The sequence below is a fragment of the Pholcus phalangioides genome, unplaced genomic scaffold (assembly GCF_987345545.1).
Source record: "Pholcus phalangioides strain wild (caught in Gottingen) unplaced genomic scaffold, Ppha-v1.0 ptg000032l_1, whole genome shotgun sequence".
Taxonomy (NCBI): domain Eukaryota; kingdom Metazoa; phylum Arthropoda; class Arachnida; order Araneae; family Pholcidae; genus Pholcus; species Pholcus phalangioides.
The window spans coordinates 6,779,501-6,802,804 of NW_028301622.1; the positions used below are offsets into that span (position 1 = coordinate 6,779,501).

Consider the following 23,304-nt stretch of genomic DNA (forward strand, 5'->3'; position numbering starts at 1 on the left):
TCATTCCCAATAGGAGCTTAAAGAAGGCACAATGGGGCACTCACAAAAAAGTTCTAATTCATTAATTTAATTCGTCAAATGAATTTGATACCAACTCAATAAAACGGAATTACAGTCGATGCTTAATTTTATGAACTACTAATTTACGAACACACTCTTTTTTTATGAATTGGTCCTCTGTCATGAGCAGCATACCATAGAGCTAATGTTGAAGTTCGCTCTATTTTACAACCTCAGATTTATATCAACTCTATATTTTATGAACTTCGTTTTTCTTTCCCCCCCCCCCTTTTTTTGGTTATTTTAATTTTCCACCCCCTCCAGGTTCGTTTTAATCAAAAATAAACTTAAATTCGGGTATTCTACATGTCTTTGAGTGAAGGGGGGGGGGGGGGAGTGATCACAAATTTGTCATCACCAACATGCATGTGTTCTGTGAAAACTGCTAGGAAGGAGGGTTTGGTTGTTGGCAGAGGTGACCTTGAAATGAAGATGCGTTGGCAACTCAATTCATTCTTTGTACATTATGATTGGATAAACTGGTAGTTTGAGAAATGGTATGATACCATTGATAAAGCCATTCTGAGTCTAGAGTCAATCAAATTTTATTTTGGCTAACTGCTGTTTGTCTACTTTCCTCTTTGCAATGTCAACAAAACAGAAAAGATTGTGCTGGACAGTGGATGAAAAAAAAATATTTTGAAAGAAATTAATGTGTGTGCATTCTCTCTCTCACACAAAGACAAATTGTCAAAGAGTATGGGATTCAAAAAATTGCATTGAGTCCTCTAATCCAAGATTGCAAACGTTTGTTCCTATGGCAAGTGATTCCAGCTAGGTTCCACCATCCCGAGCAAAATTTTCTCAAAATGTTATCCAACGTTAATTCTGTGGAATCTTATGTTTACCAAAATGTTGCGATGAACCAAACAAAACTAAGCAATTTTTATGAAAATCATCAATAAATTTGAATGACCAACTCATTTTTTATTTCCAGCATTTTTTTTTCATCTCTCTATTTAGGTACTTCCAGTTTTACAAACTAATTATCTAGTCAGTGCAAGTTCGTAAAAACAAGCATCAGCTTCATTTTTAAAAAAAAATGAATTTGGTGAAATTTTTTTTTTGAAAGTGCTAATTTAAAAGAAGTGCTTCCCATAAAATACAGGTAATATGGTCATCCCATATGCAAAATGGTGCACAAAGGTCAAGCACCAAAGAGCCTTGGTAGTTAGAACATGGTAAGAGAGAAAGGGGGATGGTTGGCTAAACATGTTAGTATACCATTTCTCTGGATGTTCGGGAAAAAACGCCCAAGGATACTTATGCTGCCAGCTAAACTTTTGAATTAGAATATAATAGAAAGAAGACTAGGAATTATCAGAACTGACAATAAACGATTGCATGACAAGCTGAAGTTAAACAATGACTTTTAATGTTAGAAAATATCAGTTGGGCTCACTGCACAAATTATTCATGCCAATATTGTGTTGATAGAGCATTGTCATTTCTGTACAGCACAGATAATCAAAATGATGAATCTCTCCATTAGTCATATGAAATAGAGATGACTGGATACAAAGCAAAGATATATTTGGAGAGAAAAGTCTCATTCCTCTGTGGGAAAATGAACCACCAACCTCTCTCACTATCCGAGCAAGTGCTCTACCATGAAGCTACATGGGACAGACATATTCTAACCCAGAATGTGTGTGCTATAAAGTTTTATAAAGAACAATATGTTCCTTGGGCTGAACTGGACTGCGCAATAGACAGCCTCCTCACTCAGCAACACCTCATAACAAATTTAGCCCCAGATGGCAATGCAAAAAAAACAATAAACCTCTCCGCTAACTATATGAAGTACAGATGACACACACACACACATACTGTGTGTAAAGCAAAGATAATTTGGGAAAGAAAAATCATATTCCTCTGTGGGGAATGTGACATGACTTTTCTTTCTGAAATTATCTTCACTTTATATCCAGTCTCATCTGTACTTTGTGCGGATAATGTTTAAAGTACAGTTTGGTTGACAAAAATAATTGATTACCCACATTCAGGTCTATAAGACATGAACTTGTGGGGCTATAAATTAAGTCTATGGATTCAAGTTCCACCTCCCTCAATATTCGCTACCATCTCTGTAATATCTATAGAAATATTGGGTTTGAGCCCTCCCAATATTTCTGATATCATTATGCCTATGTCCATGACCCGGTTTTGATGGGGAGGGCTGTGTAACTGAAGGCAAAGATGTTTGGTTAGTCAGTGAAATCATATTATATATATATATATATATATATATATATATATATATTGTCTCCCCCCCCCAATCAAGTTGCGCGAAAAGCATGGGTTAATGTCATACTTGCCCATGCAATAATCAGGCCCCGCCCTTATCATAATAAAATGCAAAATGATTTTGGCACCCAGAATTTTCTGTGATGAGCTGTCACTGAGTACTAATATAAAAAATTTAACTTCTAATCATATTTTAAGTTCCATATTGTTCATAAAGTATTTCAGTTGTTTTAAATTATGTTACTGTGATTTTCAATGGAAATTGAATTTTGTTAATTATATTTTATTTTCACACACAGGCAATATGCAAAGTGGGGAAGAGGAGGTGAAGACCCTGATTGGGGTTTGAAACCAGCTGAACCAGAAAGGCGACCATCCGTAAGTGATTTGAAGGTATGTGGTTTTTTTTATTAGAATGAAATGTGTTACATAAAATAATTTTTTAGATACAAAGAAGAATACATCAGGGGCAGGGCCCACAACTAGATGCTTGGTCAGCCAGGGGAAGCACATATTTTTTTTTGGAGGAGGGGCCTGGTGTAATGCTGAAGGGAAAGATAAAAAAAGGGTCAATTTTTTTGCTCACCCTCTGGTCCAGAGCACCAGACTCACCTGCTCTTCCTAGCTGCAACCCCCTGAGGAGTTGCTGAGTTCCCAAATTCAGGCCAGCAGTGTTGGATTTCACACAAACTATACAGGACTTGGAGATTATAAATTAGTATTGATAGTTTTCAATTATTGCTGCCAGCATGAAAAAATAAGATATAAAATGTTTCTTCTTTTTTTTAACTTTTAGTTTTCAATTCTTGCAGTTTTTCTTTATAAAGCAATTCCCCTCCCTCTTCTTGATATTTAAATTTGAATTTCATGAAAAACAGCTCTTGCAATATCTGGACTACTGTAGGCACAGGATCCTATGAGAATGTGAAGAAACCTCCCAATTTATTGCTAAAAATTGGTATTGGCCAGAAAACAAAAAGGCTTCTGCAATTAGAAAATGGTTTTATTGAAAAAAACAACAATATACAGTGATACCTCGCCTAACAAAGATTTCCCAGCATGGCCCAGGTCTTCGACCACCTTCTAAAATCCCTTCATTGAGATAAAGCGGCGGGCCATGATCTGGTTAGGAGGAGACTAACAAAGATGACTCTTTCCAGAATCATGTTTGATAGAAGAAACATAGGTTTCTATAGAAAATTGTTTTAATCATTCCAGGTAACTGTCCAAAATTTACATACAAGTTTTTTAAATGCCAAAGAACACTATAAAAAAGATAAATCTGACCCTGGGTTAAAATGAACCGCTTCAAAATTGGATAAATGAGAATTTGTAGGAAAATGAGACCTTTTCCTTTTACACTATGTACACAACCAACGTCTACAAAAGTCTGCTAAAGCTGGTGTGTACACAACCCAGTTGAGTTCGTAGGTGTCCCCTATTTATTTGTGATTTGGTCAGCTCGTCTGATATATGCAAATGAAAGATATAAGCTCCTAAAATGTTCAGACTGTTTAGTTTGATACACTGAAAAGTCTTGCACTGAAAGAACACATGCTCTGAGAACATAAGTTCTTTTTTTTCAATGCATTTTCTATTAGGTGAAGCTTTCGTTTTACATGAAATGGTGCAAAAAATTTCAGAAAGAGAGGTGAAGTTATGTCTGCAAAAATACTCTGAGGTGGTGAGTTAATCGTGCTCAAGTGACAATAATTCTGATGATGACTGAAGTGAAAATTCAGCTCATAACACTGTTATTTTATAGTTGCACTTGCATCCATAAAAACTAAAATTTTTGTTAGCTAAAGCAGAAAAATCATGAAAGAAAAAAATTCTTTGGTAGCTGAAAAATTTGGTAGCCGAGGTATCACTGCATAGACTTATATGTTCTGTAAATATTACAAATTCAACCAACCATCGTTTAAAAATTTGACATTTCTTCAAAATAGTCAATTAGTAAGTAATTTTCAGGATTTTTGTTATGAAATTACTGGATTTTACTTTCTGAAGGTTGGCAGGTCTCATATATCCGGTTTGACCATGATTTTTAAACCAATTTTAGAATAATCAGCCAAAAATGTTTCTGAAATCTGCTTTTATGATGAAAAATTATTGAAACTGTTGATTTTTTCAACTCCTCGCATAAAAATTGTTGAATAGCTGAATGAACGCCAGAACTTTGCCACTGGACTTATCCCCTTTGTGAGATCTCTTCTAGCCTAGCTTTGTACCAGAGTCCAGAACACTTCATTTTGTGTCAAAAAAAACGTACAAAATTTTTACATATTTTCCCCGGACAATTGGGTACTGTCGTGATTAACAAATTTATTGGTGATTTCAGACGAGCTGGGGTTATGAGTTGGAGAAAAGTTTCTGGGTTTCGCTAAGATGTGGATGAATGTGCACATATTAGGATGGAGGTACATTTTAAAGCAATTGGAGGGGGGGGGGGCCCATGCCATCTCATCTGTTATCTTACATTTGTCATATTATATGACAAGTGTATATTGTCATATAATATGTATATATTGTGTGTCTTGTCATATTTGCTTCCTGGCAGTCAAGTGGTTAGGGAACTAGCTTCTTACTGTGCAGGCCTTCAAATCCCAGTTCGGGCATGGATTTCTACTAACGTAATACTAACAAATTTCCTGGACGGATCATGTTGATCTCTTGAGAATATGTGATGATCACGTTATATACACAGGATACAGAAGGGAAAAAAACGAAATGAGAATTTTATTGTGAAATATAAAATATCCATCGGAGTGTCATCTCACTTAACACCTTATTGGTGAGCAAATGGGTTTTATAACTTGCGGACTAGAAGTCAGCATCAATTTTATTGGGTTGAGTTCACTCGCTCTGGTGGATTTGATTTGGTGTGGGGGAATATATATAATTAGGGATCACAACCTGTGCATCTCGCTTAGCACCTTATTCAGTGAATTGTTGAATAGCTCTAAAAGCAAGCAGTTTACTTTTTAGTATATAATTATATTACCTTTTAGCTATAAGGATCAAGATGTATTCATGGAAGACTTTTTTTTAATATTCCAGAAAACTGATGTGTTTGTTAAAAACTTGCAAGATCAACATGTCAAAGAAGGCAGAGACAAAAAGGTTAGGTTTGAAGCTGTTTTCTCTCGTTCTAACGTCAAGCCCAAGTGGTTCAAGAATAAACAAGAGATATTCATGGGGAAAAGGTACCATATTACTTGCCAAGGTGACCTTCATGTTCTCGAAATTAATAGCCCTACCATGGATGATGAAGCTAGATACACGATACAATGTTCTGATGCCAACAGTTCCGCATACCTGGAAGTTGATGGTAAAATCTTGAATTTTGATTCTCGTTTTCATTTGAAACTAAAAATTAGTATTTATTTAATAATATTAACAATTATTATCATTTATCAGGGTGTAAAAATATTTTCAATTCAGCATAAAACTAAATATTTTTGATATAGTCAACAAAATTTGAGCCTCAAGGCTGTTCAGATGTTTGGAATGAGTAGTTCTTAGTTATTTCATGCCCCATTTATAACACACATTCTGATATTTTTTATGCCTTCTATTATAACTGCCAATTAACACGAGAACCTGGATAAAGTCATTGGTTATATTGCACTTTCATTATATTGTGTTTTCTTCTCTCTGGCTCCCAACTTGGGTTACAAGAGATTACTGTACTTTCATAAGTATATTCTAGGTACCATAAATTATCTTCATGATGGTACACTGAAGATTAATTAAATTAGAGATTTATGAGATTAGATTTCACGTGAGATGATGGCTTCTGTACCATATAGCGAGAAGATGATTCAAGATGGTGCAACTGCTTAAACATTGTGGCGCACCAGCTTTTAATTACCGAGTGATTTGTTGCATTGTGGCCATGCAAGCTAGCTGATGAATGCCACTTATACACATGCTACTGTCCACTGCAGTTGGCCGTGGTGGGAATTCTTTTACTGGAATCAATATACTCACAATAGACTCTTGACATTGTGTCACATAAAAACCCCAGTGCCTGTGCGACTTCCAAGATAGAGTGAGACATATGTCAGGCTCCAACGATTTGCCCATGACCACATGCATTCAGATTCATTGTCTTGTCTGTAATGGGTTTAACTATGACTGCACCTGTGAACAGTACTTCTATTTCTGGATCGCTGCCTACTGCATGCCTGTGTTGGTAACAGGCCACCCACAATTCTTCTTTTGATACCACCAGCTGTCTTTCATTGAATTGCTCTGGAGTGTACCATGTGGATCATCTGGAGTGCACATGCATCTAAAATTAAAGTTATATTACTACCAGTCTCAAATAACACCAGAGCGGATAAGTTAAAAAAAATAAAAGAAAATATTCTTGAATATTTTTAAAAAGCTGATGCTGTTTTGAATAATAGTTTTTGGTTGAATAATCATCAACTCAAATGGTCAATAAGCCATCATAAGAAGTCAATAAGTTTAAGAAAAAGCAATGGTAATCTTTAACTAACAATGATTAAAATAGTGAATAACATTTTTTCTCCCTCAACAGCCCCAGATCCAGTTTTCAAATTCATCAAGAAACTTCCAGGAAAGGTTGAGCAATACACTACAAAAGAAGCTGTGATGGAGTGTACTTGCAACTCTTCTAAAGCACCCGTCAAATGGTACAAGGGAAATCAACAAATTGAGGTAACAGTCATTTAGTTACTCACAAATTTGTGCAGCAAAATTCAATGCTTTAAAATGTTTCATGACTTTTCTGGTAATCGAAGTACTATTCCCTTGCAGTCAGAGTGAGGTGTGGTAATATTACGCTACAGAGCACTGACCTATGCTCTAAGACTGTGGTTCCCAAAGTTTTCAAAGCATGACCCCCCCCCCCCCCATTTGATTAAAATTTTATCGACGACCCCCTACATAGGGTCATGATGTCTTTTTTTCCGTGTCATTCTTGATTTTTTTTGTTAATGAATGTACTTTAGTTTTCGTAATTTAGCGATAAAACCAAAATCAAATTATTTTTTATATTTATTTAGCAGAACTGTTTTATTATGAGATTTCAAACTAGCCACATACTTTTTAGCTTTCAATCCTGCAGTCTGTGTCATCAACAAAGTCGCAAGTTAAGATGGAATGCCTATCTTTTGCATCGTAATGGTGCGGAGTGGGTAATGAAACACAGGGTCACAACTACCAAACGTCAGGCCTAATGCAAGAATATTTTGAGGTTCCTTTTAGAGGAAGAGTAATTTTATAGTTGATTTGTTATAGTATTTTGATTATTCATAACATTTTCATGGTTGTGGCTCAGCCACCTTTACTTTGTTACAAAAAATTATTTTTAAACTACAGGAGTATTTTCAATTATAGCGAGTACCCAGTGTACCTAGTACCCCACAATAATTTTAACCCCCGCCCTCCTTCTTCTTGATATTTTTGAGCCCTTCCAATATTTTTAATGACTTTGGTCACAACCCACACTTTGGGAATCATTGCTCTAAGGAATAGTTTCTCGATCTTTTCGTTCCATCGCCCTCGTTCTTCAAAGAAATGTTTCTATCATAGCCCCTCAACTCAAGCATACCCATAGAATCCTATAAAATACCCATAGCTTCTGTCTCCCCCCCCCCCCGGATAATTTCATCACCCACCAGGGGGATAATGCCCACTTTGAGAAACATTGCTTTAAGGGAAGAAAATGTAGGTATTATGCAACCTAATAATAGCACACCCCCTTGGATTGAGAGGGGGGGGGGGTACATCTGACTGCTTATACCTATTTTTAGTTCTAAGATTTTTTAACATGTCTTGTTAATAGTTTTGAAACTAGAAACTAGTATAAGAAGATGTAAGTATAAATAGATGCAAGTACGTATGGCAAAAAAAGTGAAGAGCGAGTTGTGTCAACTGCATTTTTATATGTGAGGTGTAGTGACATTATACAACTTTATCACAGCGACACCTATAGATTTCCCATGGAGGCATGTGAATTTTCTTTCCGAAATTCATCTTCGCTTGGTATCTAGTCATTTTTAATATGTATGTGATTGATATGCTCATCGATCTTGGATAATGTCAGTTAACTTTTTTTTCTTTTCATAGTCAAGTGACAGATATATTCTGGATTCTGATACATTTGGACACAAGACATTGAAGATCTTGGATTGCCGACTTGAAGATGCAGGGGAATATACATGTAAAATTAATGATACAGAAAAAACAACCACAAAACTCATAACTACAGGTCTGGAAACCTATTACAATTACTTTTTCACCTCTACACTCTGGTACTTTTTTATTTGACGAACAATGAAAATAATTTTTATGATATCATCAAAGTCCTTTTTTGTTGCAACCCTCGGGAACCAAATCCATAAATATTTGTAATCCATTGAAATCAATTTTCTCATCAGTTATCATAAGCTTCTATTACCGAATGGATTTATATCAGACGAACTTAATACAGTTGAATCCTGTTTGAACGAATACCATTATAGCGAAAATCTCGTTTTAACGAGCGCTTTTCTAATTCCCCCGCCAAGTTTACAGAAACAATGCAAAAACCTGGAAATCCTTTATAACAAAATTTGGTTATAATGAAGTGATTTCTCCGGTCTCTCCTTTAGTTTGTTATAACAGGATTCGACTGTATTATAAAGGTTAGCCAGTCATCTATAAATATGAAATCCAATCAATTTAATCATTTTTCCTCCATAAAGTTTATATTTAATGTTTTAATGAACAATGATAGAAATTAATTATTGATGGAGAAAAATCAATTATTTCTGAGAATCATATAAAAAAAATACTCCACATAACAAGCATTACACAGAAACAAACTTCATGTTAGGTGCACAATATGTACACACACATTCCAGCTTGTACTATTTTGTTAGAAGTTCCACAGAGGAATGTGGATTAAGTGCATGTGTGGTTCAGTAGTACTAGATAAGTAGTAATAGCTCAGGTAATGAAACTAATTTAAAATAAACTGTGAGTTAAATATCTAATGTCTTAGCAAAAAATTCCTTTCCACTGCACACATTGCCTAGACTTCAGACATCAGTCATTTAAAAAGTTACTGACAAGTTCAAAGAGAGATTTTTTTTCTCAGCCTGCTTGTTTCCACCTGGGGTTGTTATTACTGTAGTTAAGGAAAACTGAAATATCTCCACTTAGCTCACCATGATATCAGGGCTTAAGAGCATCACGGGCCCCCGAGCCAAGTGATTTTTCTGAGGCCCTATGTGGCAAATTCTTGAATAATTTAACTACTTCTCATTTTTTGAGCCCCCCTGGGCCAAGCCTGTTTGGGCCCGTGCATTAAGAGGTCACTACATGCTATTAATACGTGTTATAAGGAAAAGAAAAGTGCCTCTGGTGTATTAGAGCTTACCTGGTACGTAAGAAAACCTAGGTTCGATTTCCGGACGAGATAAATAACTTTTCTTTCCAAAGTGTGCCTTAGAATAGTATTCAGGAAGTATCTTTCCTAGATACTTTAACCGACAAGATAATAACTTCACAGAGACGATAGACTTCTGACATGTACTGCAACATTTGTATTAAAAAATCTAAAAATATTCATGTTTTATTGTATTCATAGAAATCATAAGTAGAACAATTCAATTAATAGTATTGACTCATTTTTGGGGCTTTATCAAGGATAATAGAGAAGACCTGTGTTAAAGTTTTTAAAGTTTTAAAAGCAGAAATATTACAATCTAATTATCAATATTTGAACAGATCAACTAAGACAAATGATTTAAGTAATGAAGCATATGTTAATTTACCCAAAAATTTTCCAACTTTTCTCTTATTTTTTACAGAACAAATGTTCCAATTCATGAGGCCACTGAAAAGCATGAGAGTAATGGAGAAGGAAAAAGTTGTTCTTGAATGTGAAGTCGATGAATATGATGCAAGAGTCAAATGGTTCAAAGATGGAAAAGAACTTGTAAAAACCAAAGATAAAAAGTAAGTAATCCTTTTCCCTCCCAAAACCAAAACCTTATCTTTCATACTTGATCTGAACATAAAATTCCTTTTCATCCAGAAACACTAATTTTCATTTTTGTAGAATCGATATAACACAAGAAGGTCGTAAGCGAAGATTGATTATCAAAAGTGCAAAACTTACAGATGAGGGTGAATATACTTGCAAAACAAATGCTGATACAACAACTGGTGAACTGATTGTTGAGCGTAAGTTAATGAGAATACATATTTGTTACATTCCTTTTTCCTCATTGTGTATGTTTGTCTATTTGCTCGTTTTTGATGCAAATCTACAATCTTTGGAACCTGCAGTTATGATTTGAAATTTTTCAGTGCAAGACAAATGTCTGAAATAGTCATAAAACTGACCAGCACAACAACAGTTTTTGGCTTTAACAATCAATTTGGAATGTTTAATTTGTTTGTTATGATTCTCAAAAAATGTGATTTTGAATATGTGCATCCCTTTACAATGGTTTTTCTTACTTCTTAAGCATAGAGCAATTAGATCTGCAAGGTGGACTTTTGGAGCTTATTTTCAGAAGGGAGTATTTCCCCAATTACTAAATTTATAGTAGAAGTAAAAAGGTTTAAGTCTTTAAAATTGGAAAATTTTATGCTACCTGTTGATCCCAGAAGGTTTCACCAAACGAAGGAAGGTACCCTCACTACTCTCTCATGAGTAACATATGAGAAACATGATCATTCAACAGTAAAACCTCCCATAACAGACTCTCTTGTTTACAGACAACTCCAGTGACTGACACTTTCTGAATTACATAGACAGAACTCAATATATTTTACTACTTCTTAAAACAGGCACTCTTTGTGGGCAGGTAAATTTTTTGTCCAGTGGGTGTCCGTTACCAAAAAGTTCTATTATAGGATGTGACTTTGAAAACACTTCTGAAAAATATGCTATTTTGAATAAAATCCCTTAATAGGGCAACTGCTTTGTTTTGTTCCCTTTTGAATGAAAAATACAGAAGTGAATGAACAGGGTGTATATGTTCTCTTTTGGTAGAAACAACCACTTTCACATTGTAATTTTGACCAAAAATAATTTTGTTTGAATAAACCCTGTTGCTTAATACAAATACAATGCCACAACAGGCAAAATGCCCAACGAGGTGGCTGAAAAAAAGATGCCCATAAAAATATGGATGTCATATATTTCCAAAAAAAATATAGCAACCCAATTAAAAATGCAATTAACAAAAATATACAATCAAACGAAAATATACAAACATAACAACGGAATAACAATATATTTCCCCGGACATTGGGAACTAATACAAATACAAATATAACGCCACAACAGGCAAAATGCCCAACTAGGTGGCTGAGAAAAAGGTGCCCATAAAAATATGGATGTCATTTATTTCAAAAATATAGAAACCCAATTAAAAATGCAATTAACCAAAATTATAAACAATATATACACATGATAAAATACTATACAATGCCCATAAAGAATACTTATGGTTGTCTTATTCTAAGTATGGATAGCTTCTCGATTTCCCCCAACATGCTAATCCGACAAAGCTCATCCCAAAGATTCAAAAACCATTGAAAAGTACATTTTAGAAAAATTGGAAGTGTTCCTTTTTGAAAATAAGGTCCTTACTTGTCCAAAAACTGTTTACTTTAGGGCAGGGCTCTGCTCAACCTTTTGAAGAGTGTAGGCCACTTCATTGGCTTGTTTTGCTGGCCACTTAGGTTATCTAGAAATATGTTATGGGTAGTTAAGTTGATCTGAAAGTGTAATGCTGTCCACTTAAGCGATCTGTAAATGTGCTGTGGGTAGTTTAAGTGATCTGGAAATGTATCATAGGTCATTTGAGTGATCTGAAAGTGTAGCATCGTCCACTTAAGTGATATAGAAATGTGCCTCTGTCCACTTAAGTGATATAGAAATGTGCCTCTGTCCACTTAAGTGATATAGAAATGTGCCTCTGTCCACTTAAGTGATCTAGAAATGTGCCTCTGTCCACTTAAGTGATCTAGAAATATGCCTCGGGCTACTTGAATGATTTGGTAATGGGTCAGTGGTGACAATGGAATAAAGTGTTTTATGATTTTCAATTTCTTATAAATTTTTATATAGTAATGTAGAAAATGGTAAATTGAAAAACCAGGATTTATTTTTTTAGGTAGGCCTGTGCCAGAATGTCTTTATGAAATTTTTATAATGCAATATAACATTTATGCTAATAGAGTTATGCTCTGGTTTCATGTTATACTGCTGCCGCCATATGTCTTCTATATTTTAGAACTCTTTCAGACCTAAGTATTCATTTTTTGGAATTTTCAAGATGCTTTTGCATTTTTGAAAAAAAAAACCCATTAAAATCATAAATTTCAGCAAAACTTTATTTTTTTTCAAATTTTCAGTTATTTTTTTTTTTTTGTGAAAAAATAATTCACTTCATTCAAATTTCTTCAACCAAGAATGATGCAGGGTATATACATTTATTACCACACATAATTTTTTCTCGAATTTTATTGCTAAATTATATGTAACGAATCACACTTTTCCCGGAGGTACTTTCTCCTGGAAGCCATCTTAAACTTCATCCCCCCCACAAATGTTCAACTTAAAGTGCTGTCCTCTGGTGAAAGGTCCCTAAGTTCATATTCACCATATGTCTAAGAAAAAACTTACACAATCCTTTAAGTTAGGACCCAACTCCCTGAGGTTAAAAAAAAATTCCACAATGGGAAAAAGCAACCACCACGTTTGTGCATGCAGGGGGGGGGGGATCTGAAAAAGTATACACTATTCTCATACTGCAATATGTACTTCAATTTTTTTTCAAAATTGTCATGAATTTATTCCTCAGCATCAAACAAATTTGTGAAGAAGCTCAAAGACCAGACTGCCATAGAAAGGGAGCAGGCTGTGCTAGAAGTTGAGCTGATGGATAAAAAAGCTCCAGCTGAATGGTTCAGAAATGGGGAACCAATCAAGCCTTCAGACAAGTCAGTATTATGAAAGATTGAATTTCTTTGTTTTCTTCTTTTAACATATTTATTGTGTTTCTTAACCACAGAAGAAAGTAGAAGTACTAAATTCAATGATGTTCCTTTTACTGAAGCATCTCCATAAAGTCACTTGGAGATGGTCGACATCAACTAATAATCAGCAATTGCAGTATGGGAGATAGTGCTGAGTATGAGTGCAGGAGCAAGGAGCTGTCAACCAGTGGGAGGCTTTCTGTCGTTGAGGGTAATTTTTTTTTTTATTTGAGATTACTAATCTGTGATACATTCTATTTTACAGCGTATTTGTTACTGTGAAAGACCAAAATTATAAAATGCCAATATTCTCCGGTGAATGTCGACACATACCAAATACGTCAGTGAAAGACAGAATATTTGGTTACATTCTTATATATTTGGACAATCGCTGGTGTATGTCGACAAGCACAGATAAGCTCTGGTGGGGGTCAAAATGAGATGGGGACACATGGAGGAATCAGTTTATTTACATGTGCTGTTACTTAAGCTTTCTCCTATTTTGACATATATCATAATATGTTTTAATAATAAAGTATGATTTAAAATGTTGCATTTGTGTTGTAACATAACAAAAATATTTTTATTCAACATTTACCACATCAGTGCATGCTGAATGTCGACATTTGCCTGTGTTAGTGAGAAATAATGATATTTAGCAAATATTTTGGACATACACCAAGCAACTTTGTGAATGCTGACATTCACTGTAGAATATAGACATATTTGCCAGACACCAGTCTTTCACTGTAACATATTTATCGCTCCAATTAAAATTTTTCTCAAATATTGTAGGACAGTTATTTGTGTTATAGTATTATATTTGATTCTGCTCAACCTAAAATTTCAATTCTTTCTTTTTCAATTTCAGGCGAGAAGCCTCCAAAAATTAATACAGATAAAACTCAGTTTAGTGGAGATGCTAATAAGCAGTTTGTCGCAGAGATTCCGTTTACTAGTGAGTACATTGCTAATTATTGAATATATATATAATACAAATTTGATTTGATTTATAATGTAGCAGATTTTTAGAATTTATTTGATTAATCTAAATCTCAATAGACAAGATAGTCTTTCATTAGATCTGAAAATGTTTCGTTTGCTCACATCTAACTTCAATTTATACAGGCTGTCCCAAATTGTCAGCACAGCCTAGATCTCTGCAACCATTGATTTTAATCTCAAAATTTATTTGACGGATTGTATACATAAAAAAATAAAGAGAAATTAACTTTTTATACAGTCCCAGTACACCAAAACTTCAATTTATTGAAATTTAGATCGGGCTCTGAAAAGTCATTTGCAGAGCATTTCCTATTTTTAAACGCAATATTTATGGAGATATTAAATATACAAAATCACTATGTTTATGCAACTTAATGTGTTGACAAGTTTTCATTGGCATAAAAGTTGCCATTTTTAGACTGTAGAATGAACTCAACCATTTTATTTTTTTATTCACAATAAATAATAATTACATTTCTTAACAATTATTTTGACAGTTACAGAATTTTTACAACTTTGAATTTAATTTACGTTTCACAATTTGTGAACCGCACCCTCAATCATTGGTGATAAATGCTGAAATTTTCAAAGGCAAATATCTCTGTTGGTATTGCATTTAAAAATATGATTTTTTTTTTTATAAATGACTTCCCAGAGCCCCATTTACATTTCACTAGTTGAAAATTTTAGAACACAGGATCTGCCTAAAAATTCAATTTTTTTAATTTTTTATGTATACGACTGCTTAGGAAATTTAGGACATCTCATAAGTGTACACAGAATTTTCTCGGGGGGGGGGGGAGAAAGAAACACTATAATCTTGGCTTGGGAGGGGGGTTAGACACCCCTCCCTTTGCATATATGCTAGTGGTTTCTCTAAAGTCAACAGTTGCAGATATATATGTTGTACAAACAATTTGGGACATCCTGGATAGTTAAACAAAACTTCAAATTATGCTTGCAGCTTATGAAACTTATCAGGCCATTGTTGAGAGAAAAAAATTTTTTTAGCTGTTTGGTTATCATGAATTAATACAAACATACCCATCACTACTGTGGGAAAAGCCCCCTCCCCCCCCACATCCTGACAGTATGTCAGGACTGACAGACAGTATGCATTGTGAACAAGAGAGCAAGGGGAACGTCCACCTCTCTTCCCGCCTATGTCAATAATATAATTTTTTCACTGAAGTAGGGGAAGATCGTCCTTATACCCCACCACTTCTGTATTTGCCTGTGATTTACAAAATGACTTTTTTCATGACACTGGGGTAACCCATCCTATGAAATTGCGCTGCTTGTGTGAAAGCAAGAAAAAAAACAACTTTCAAACAAATTTTTTCTGGATTGGCAATAGCGTTGGACTTGAAATATAAAATCATGATCAATCTACAAAAATTGGAGATGCCAGACAAGCTATGAGATTCCATTTATTGAATCACAATAACGTTTTCACCCCTTTAAAGCTTTAATTTCCTCCAGCCTATATTGTAACCTCTCAAAAAATCAGCATAGCTTTGTTCATGTGGTATTCTGATTAACCAAAAAAATTTTACTTCACTATCATTTAATAGTATCTACCTCAGGGATTCTTAACCCTATTTTAACTGCGACCCAAAATCACGAGCATGATTAGCTTTGTGAACCATGGCTCTATTTTAAAAATGCTTATTAGACATTCCTTATTAACAAAATGTTTTGTTATAGAAATTGATAAAACCAATGTCAAAACAAGAAATATATGACCCATCTTGAAAGCCCGTCCCATGACCCATAGGTTAAAATGCCTAACTTGCCATTTCTGTAGTAATCCTGTGATTATACTTGAATTTGAGGATGTTTGAAATGAGGATGTGCATTCATATTCGAGGATGATGTCAGTCTCTGCTATCTATATGAAGGTTTTTTAACAGCTGACTGATACGAAGATATATTTAGGAAAGAGAAAATTGAACTGCCTTTGCAGGGAATCGACCCCACGTCCTTTCACTAATCTTTTTTTCTAATTTCTCTCTTTCCTAAATATATCTTCGCATCAGCCAGCTGTTAAAAACCTTCGTATGTGCATTCTTGCACAGAAAATCATGTGACTGAATTTGTATAACTCGGGATGGCATAAGTCGGGTTATCACTGTAGTTTACGAAACATTTTTATTTTTGCATTTGTAATTTCACTTTTGTTTTGCTTATTATAAAAATTATTATTATTTTTATTCTAGTTCCTGGAACAAAGGTATCAGACATTGCTGCAAAGCTACTAAGGAATGGGAAACCTGTAAACCCTAAAGATGTTGAAATCTCAGTAAGAAATGATAAAATAGTGGTGACATTCCGAAAACCACCAAGAGATGCAAGTGGTGATTATGAGCTTTGTGTTGGAAATGCACAGGGAGAAGACAAAGCAAAAATTAATTTCAACTTTCTTGGTATGTGCAAAGATTTCAGTCACCATTCTTCTTATATTAAATTTTTATTTGTGTTTAATTTTTTGCTCGAACTTGTTTCAACTTGTATATTTTCAGTGTTCAGATTATTCCTATGAATTACTGAAATGTACTACATCCAGTCAGATATTTACAAAATTAAAATAGGAACCATTGGTTATCTCCTAATTCATTGTGAACTGTTCAAAAATGTCAAATTCATCTCAACTGTTCAAAACCATTCAACTTTGGTAAAGCAAAGGTTCTTCCCCATCCAGAAGAAGGAGTTCCCCCATTCTAGAAGGAGTTCCCCCATTCTAGAAGGAGACTTATGCAGCTGAGATTCTGATTCCTTTGAAGAGATATAAATGAATCACCTGGCAAATGACGGCAGAACCACAGTAGAAACTACAAATAAAGAATTACCTCTGTGAAGAATAATCCGTGGCAGCCACAGCAGTAACTAGGATTTTTGTTTTGAGGGGGGGGGGGGGTTCAAACATGAATTTGCCACTTCCATCACTGTAAAATTTTATGATTTTACAACAGTTTTTTTTTGTTTCCACCTAAAATTCTACACTTTCGACTGTTACCCCCCTTCCCTGAGGGAAAGCTGCTGTTCCTGGTCTGTAGCCAGAAAATGCTTTTTCAAATCTTTGTAATAAAGGTAATCAGTGGTAGTTATAATATTTTGGGAACTCTAGTTACTAGTTTTTTGTATAAAACCCCTTGTTGGGAAAATTGCCTGTTGTGTCTTTAGAGTTTGTATCTGTGTGAGTTTTTAACGTATACTACAAATGTAAATTTGTCAAGAAAGACACAGCTTCATATGATAAGTATGATATTGCAACAAAAGAGACAACACAGCAAGTATTATGCAGTGATTTTATGCATCAAGGCCGTAGCGGGGGGGGGGGGGAATTGGGGGTCTGCCCCCCCCCCCTGAAATGTGAGAAAATGACCGAAGAAAGAGAAAAAGATGGCCAAATCTATTGTTGTATCACTTTGTCTCCCCGGAACGAAATTTCCAGCTACAGGTCTGTTGTGCATGCCTCTCATCCTGTGGTCCCAGGTTCGAATCCTGGTATGGACAAAAAGGTGTATATAACCATGCACTGAACTATTACTAGGGCATTCAATTGTTCTCTCCTGTACTCAGGGCGCAACTAGGGAGAAGCAGGGGGGTGTTGTGCCCCCGGGCGCTAGACCCGAGGGGGGCGCAAATTTCATTCTAAAACCTCTCTTTCAATATTACAAGGGGTGTGTCAAAATGTGCGCTTGCCCCGGGTGACCAAGCATCTAGTTGAAGCCCTGCCTGTACTGATTAGTTTCACGAGTGTTTGAAGAATAAAACCAATTTGAATTTATAGGTATTTCTTTGTTAAGCCTCAATTAATTAAACATACTGTGACAATATTAAAATGACTATACCATCAACAACTTTTTTGTCATGCATCAGACCACATCGACATCAGAAGTTTGGGAGCAGTAAATGATGGATCACCAAGACATAATGACAATATTAAATCAATATAAAGGTATCAGAGTAAGTTCAAGTTGACAAATTATGTTCAAGGAAAAAATAACTGCATTAAATTAGTACACTCACACAGAGAGTCTTTACTACAAATGCATGATAGCAATGTTGTCAACAAGAAGGAAACAGTACAGAGTTAAAGCATAAAGTTTGCATGCTAAGAGATAATTTGAATTCTTTGCCTGTGATACCAATACAATAAAGACGAATCAATACCAAATGCAAATAGCAATGATTCTTCTTTATTGTATCAGACAAAAGAGAAAAAGGAAGAAGAATCAATGCTGAAGGCAAACAGCAATGTAAAAACCATGAATCCTAATTCATTTTGACACACTGTGGGTGTCTTGATTTATAGTACTTAGTTGTTATTTGGATTGGCTACCAAATCTTTACTCCTTGTTGCTTGGCAGAATAATTATGTCTGAAAAGTCAGACACTGATCTGACCACAGTATCTGTGAAGTTTGGGTTAACATGTAAATATCACATTTGGTTTTTTCTTCTCGTCTTATTTAATTATAAGTTTTGGTATCTTGGTGCCAGAAAAAAATTGTTTCGATTCTGCGTATAAATTATTAATTTATTTTATTTTAGATGTTCCTCAACCACCACAAGGACCACTAGACGTCACAGATATTTTCAAGGATCGTTGTAAACTGAGTTGGAAACCTCCTCTGGATACTGGTGGAATGCCCTTATCTCATTATCTAGTTGAGATGCAGGACCTTGGTGCCAGAGGTGGATGGATCGAGATTGGGACAACAGAAAGTTGCAATTTTGATGCTACTGGACTTGTTAATAAAAAAGAATACAAGTTTAGAGTGAGGGCTGTGAATAAGAAAGGTGCATCTGATCCATTAGTGTCTGCCAAGTCTATTCTAGCCAAAGATCCATTTGGTATGACTAGCTCTTCTCAATAACTAAAATATGAAAATAGATATTACAAGACATATTGTATAAATACTGTTAAGCTTAACTTTTCTCCCCCACCCCAAAGTAATGATCAGAATTAAAAAACAAAATTAACCATGAATGAACTTGATTATCTGTTTAGCAATCATACATATGTTACGGTATATGCAGAGTTGTCAACTGCTACGGGTTGTCCGTGGTTTCTACGGATGGCCTCACTCAACTATAACAGATACTGTATATGTTATAAATTAGTGATTATTCATACTTGCTAGTTATTATACATAATCATCAATTATCTAGGAAAGTTTGACAAATTTTCCTACATTTTATCACTCATGCCAGTGATTATGCATAAATCCTGAGTGAAATTAATGAGTGTGATAAATATGGAAGAAATAATGCAGAAATATCACTTCAGTTTAACCACACTTATCAGTATCTTCCATACATGATGGGTGTACTACACATATGTTGCCACAAAAGTTAAATTGAATTAAAATAATTGTTATGAGGATAAAACGTATAAATTATTATCAGTATCTTGCTTTCTTAACATCAACATTTTTAAACATAATCAACATCACAGATGAAATCCATCATCCTAGTCTGAAGTTTGAGCAAAATGGCTGGCAAATTCAAGTAATTCATTGATGATTTATATTTACCAATATGAGCTGGTGATTATACATAATCATTGGTAAATGTGATAGCTTACCAAAATTTATCAAATTTACCATTGACTGCATAATCACCAGATTTATCACATTTACTGTGACATATACATAATAATAATAAAAAGAAATAGACCATAATTTCCTATGTATAATCTGCTGACTATATGTTATTTGCCATAGTGCAGTTGTATGGTCATAGTGATAGACCCAGTTTGCAAACAGTTTTTTTCCTCTGATTTAATTTCTACATTACTCTTATTATAACTGTCCGAAATATCAATATTTTGTTATTACTAAAATTAACTCCCATTATAGTAATCATATCTTAATTGTTAGTATTAACAGTTTTTAATTCAAAAAGAAAACTGATATTTCAGTATAGAATTAAGTGATGGAATTTTCAATCTACTCAAATTTGTGACTTAGATGAACCATCAAAGCCAGGAAACTTGGAAATTGTAGACTTTGATAAAGATATGGTGGAACTGAAGTGGACAAAGCCAGAGAAAGATGGAGGATCTCCAATCACAGGATATGTCATTGAATACAAAGACAAATTTTCTAAGGAATGGACTACTGGTCCTGTAAGTATTTAAGTTTGTGTGAAAAGCTATCAAACTTTAGTAACAAAACTTATGTTATTATTAGAATTTATATATAATATTCAATATATATGCAGTGATCTCTCACTTATACATTTCCTCCCATAAGATGATTTTATGCAATCCCGGTCAAGGTAATGACTGTAAATAATGCTATTCACTTATACGCCTCTCTTATCACCTTATCACCTATTAAAGTTTTATCAATCAATTTTTATAACTCAAAACATTAAAAAACTAAAAACATTACTTTGCAAATCATTGATATAACTCTGAGGTTTTGGAAAACTAAGAAACTGTTTTTGATTTTTGAAGGAATTTTAGTAATAGCTAAACTTTGAACATATTTTCTTAAATGTGAATTTTATGGATGTAATTAGTTAACTGTATCCCTTGGAATGATACTATTAATTTTTATGCTTAGGAATATCCAGCTGACTCCACAGGAGGTAAAGTTGAAGGACTGAAAGAAGGTGCTCAATATGAGTTTCGAGTCAGAGCAATAAATAAAGCAGGTCCAGGTGAACCGAGTGATCCCACAAAACCAATGTTAATGAGACCCAGATTAGGTGAGTAAAATATGAGGTAGATTTTTTATGTTGATATATATATTTTCTCTATATATTATTCATAAAGCTATATAAGCATACATAAAATATTTCAAAATATATGAGCACATGCTAATGTCATCATATATTTTGAAATATACAAGCCATGCAATTTTTGAACTATGACATCAGCATGAGTACAATCCTAGACTTGCCATCACTTTCGTGGTATTTTTTTCATACTCACTCTAGATCAGGGATCTTCAATCCATGGCCTGTGAACCAAATGTAGCCCTCTGAGCTTTTTTGCTGTGACCCACTGACTATTTTTAGGAAATAGCTACTTTACATAGAAAAATGGTTAAATTCCAAAAATATAAATAAATAAAAAATAAATAAAGCACTCTGCCACTGGAATCCGTACTGCTGCATTTAGACCTGTGGGATATTTTTCAGATTCAATAATAATGCTGTGCATTTAATACATTAAAAGGGTTGTCATAACAAATTTTCAAGAACCCAGAGCAGAACAGTTTTTCAGGCCTATGACTTCCTATAGGCTACACATTTTGAGAGGCTAAATTCTGCATCCAAAAGGTATGCATAGTTTCAGAATTCGCATAAGTGCTGAAAACATTTTTAATGAAAGAAATAATTTTAGAATTATTGAAAAAAGTAGATTTATAATTGATGAAAATCTTATTATAAATTTCTGAAGTATCCGCTGTTATAAGGGAACTCAATTGTATCTAGTGATTTAGGTCACAAGAGTGCTTTTTTTACCATCCATCGTATCAGCTATCCAGGGAAAAAGTTGAAACTAAATATCTGTAGATACAGTGATCCGATTGTATGTAGTTAAAACTGAGGGGAACAGACACATAATTTGTTTAATAGAATTATCCCTGGCTTTACACATCAAGTCTATAGTCAAATGAATGCCTTTAATTCAATGCAATTGATTTCAGTTCCTGAAGACTAGTTGAAAAGTTTTAAAGACAATTTAAAGAACATTTTTTTTTGATTGATTGTTCTAATTGATCTATAGGATATGTATTGATGTCATTTTTGAAAAATTACATTTTTAATGCTTTTTTTACTTTCCAGTCAAGCCTTTTATCATAGGTGATGATCTCAAGAACATGGTTGTCAAAAAGGGACAGGTTATAAAATATGATATTAACATTGGAGGAGAACCACCACCAGACATAAAATGGGCACTGAATAAAACAGAAATCAATGCAACAAAAAGGTAATTAATGGAAATGCCATAAACCAATAAAGCTTTAGTGGGCCTTTGTATAGTGATATATTATTCAGTGTTTTTTTGTTTGTGATAATTATGTATGTATATGTTTATTCTTTCTATGATCAGGATAAAAATCGAAAAGTCAGCGAAGAACACTATAATTACAATCAAAGATGCAGAAAGGAATGACAGTGGGAAAATGACACTAACTTTGACAAACAGCAGTGGAACGTGTGTTGGAGAGGCTGACATTGTTGTTCTTGGTAATGAAATCATTTTATATTTAATGTTATGTATCCATTTAATCACTTTAATAAGTTTGTTATGGTATAATAATTTCTTCTCTATAATACAATATTTTCAAAGCCACCATCACAACTAAAAAAGAGGAATAATAACAGCCCTTTTATCTTTAACTCATAACATCAATGCAATGCTGAGACATTTTCTTTCTTTCCACTACTCGTCAACTTCAGTCATATCAACTTCACCATACGGAAATTTACTACCAATCAAGTTAGGTCATAAATCTTTCTCTCTGAAGGAAAAGTTATACTTCCGTCCTAGTCTAGAATGGATAAGATTTTTGCCAAAGGCATATTTAGATACCATCTATTCGTGGTTGCTTCAGGTCCAATACTTTTTGTTGCCATTCCTGAGATTAAGCAGGGCCGTAACTAGGCTAGGACAACCTCCAGACCAACCGTGATCCCCGCTCTGTACCCCTAGGGAATATAAGCTGATTCATCTCAGGAAACATGGGCCACGGTTTAAAATTGAACAACATCGAAGACCAGCAAACCGCCCGCACCAGGCCACACAGCCCCAAGCCAACCAACAGCAGGACTCCTCCCACAATTCCCCCTCCATACCCACACTTCCCCATTTACTGTACACAAAATGGCATATTAAATACATGGATATGGAGGGAACATGGGAGGTGCACCAAGGCACATCACCTGTAGGCCAAGAATGGGGCCTCATGAGAAACTAGTTATACAAGTGGCTGGGACAACCGGGGCTCCG

At 34.5% G+C, this 23,304-nt stretch overlaps 1 protein-coding gene across 2 annotated transcripts in view; it reads left to right on the plus strand.

Moving 5' to 3' along the window:
- The window catches only part of LOC149066849 (twitchin-like), a 303,184-nt gene that overhangs the window by 113,565 nt on the left and 166,315 nt on the right, over positions 1-23,304 (plus strand). For both annotated transcript variants that reach the window (XM_089253214.1, XM_089253215.1), the window contains 15 exons: positions 2,607-2,700; positions 5,368-5,638; positions 6,857-6,996; positions 8,410-8,551; positions 10,137-10,284; positions 10,388-10,512; positions 13,149-13,287; positions 13,404-13,534; positions 14,195-14,281; positions 16,548-16,754; positions 18,885-19,187; positions 20,306-20,463; positions 20,906-21,050; positions 22,137-22,281; positions 22,405-22,541. In XM_089253214.1, coding sequence (XP_089109340.1) covers positions 2,607-2,700; positions 5,368-5,638; positions 6,857-6,996; positions 8,410-8,551; positions 10,137-10,284; positions 10,388-10,512; positions 13,149-13,287; positions 13,404-13,534; positions 14,195-14,281; positions 16,548-16,754; positions 18,885-19,187; positions 20,306-20,463; positions 20,906-21,050; positions 22,137-22,281; positions 22,405-22,541 — 2,372 coding nt within the window. The remainder of the gene's footprint in view (positions 1-2,606; positions 2,701-5,367; positions 5,639-6,856; positions 6,997-8,409; positions 8,552-10,136; positions 10,285-10,387; positions 10,513-13,148; positions 13,288-13,403; positions 13,535-14,194; positions 14,282-16,547; positions 16,755-18,884; positions 19,188-20,305; positions 20,464-20,905; positions 21,051-22,136; positions 22,282-22,404; positions 22,542-23,304) is intronic.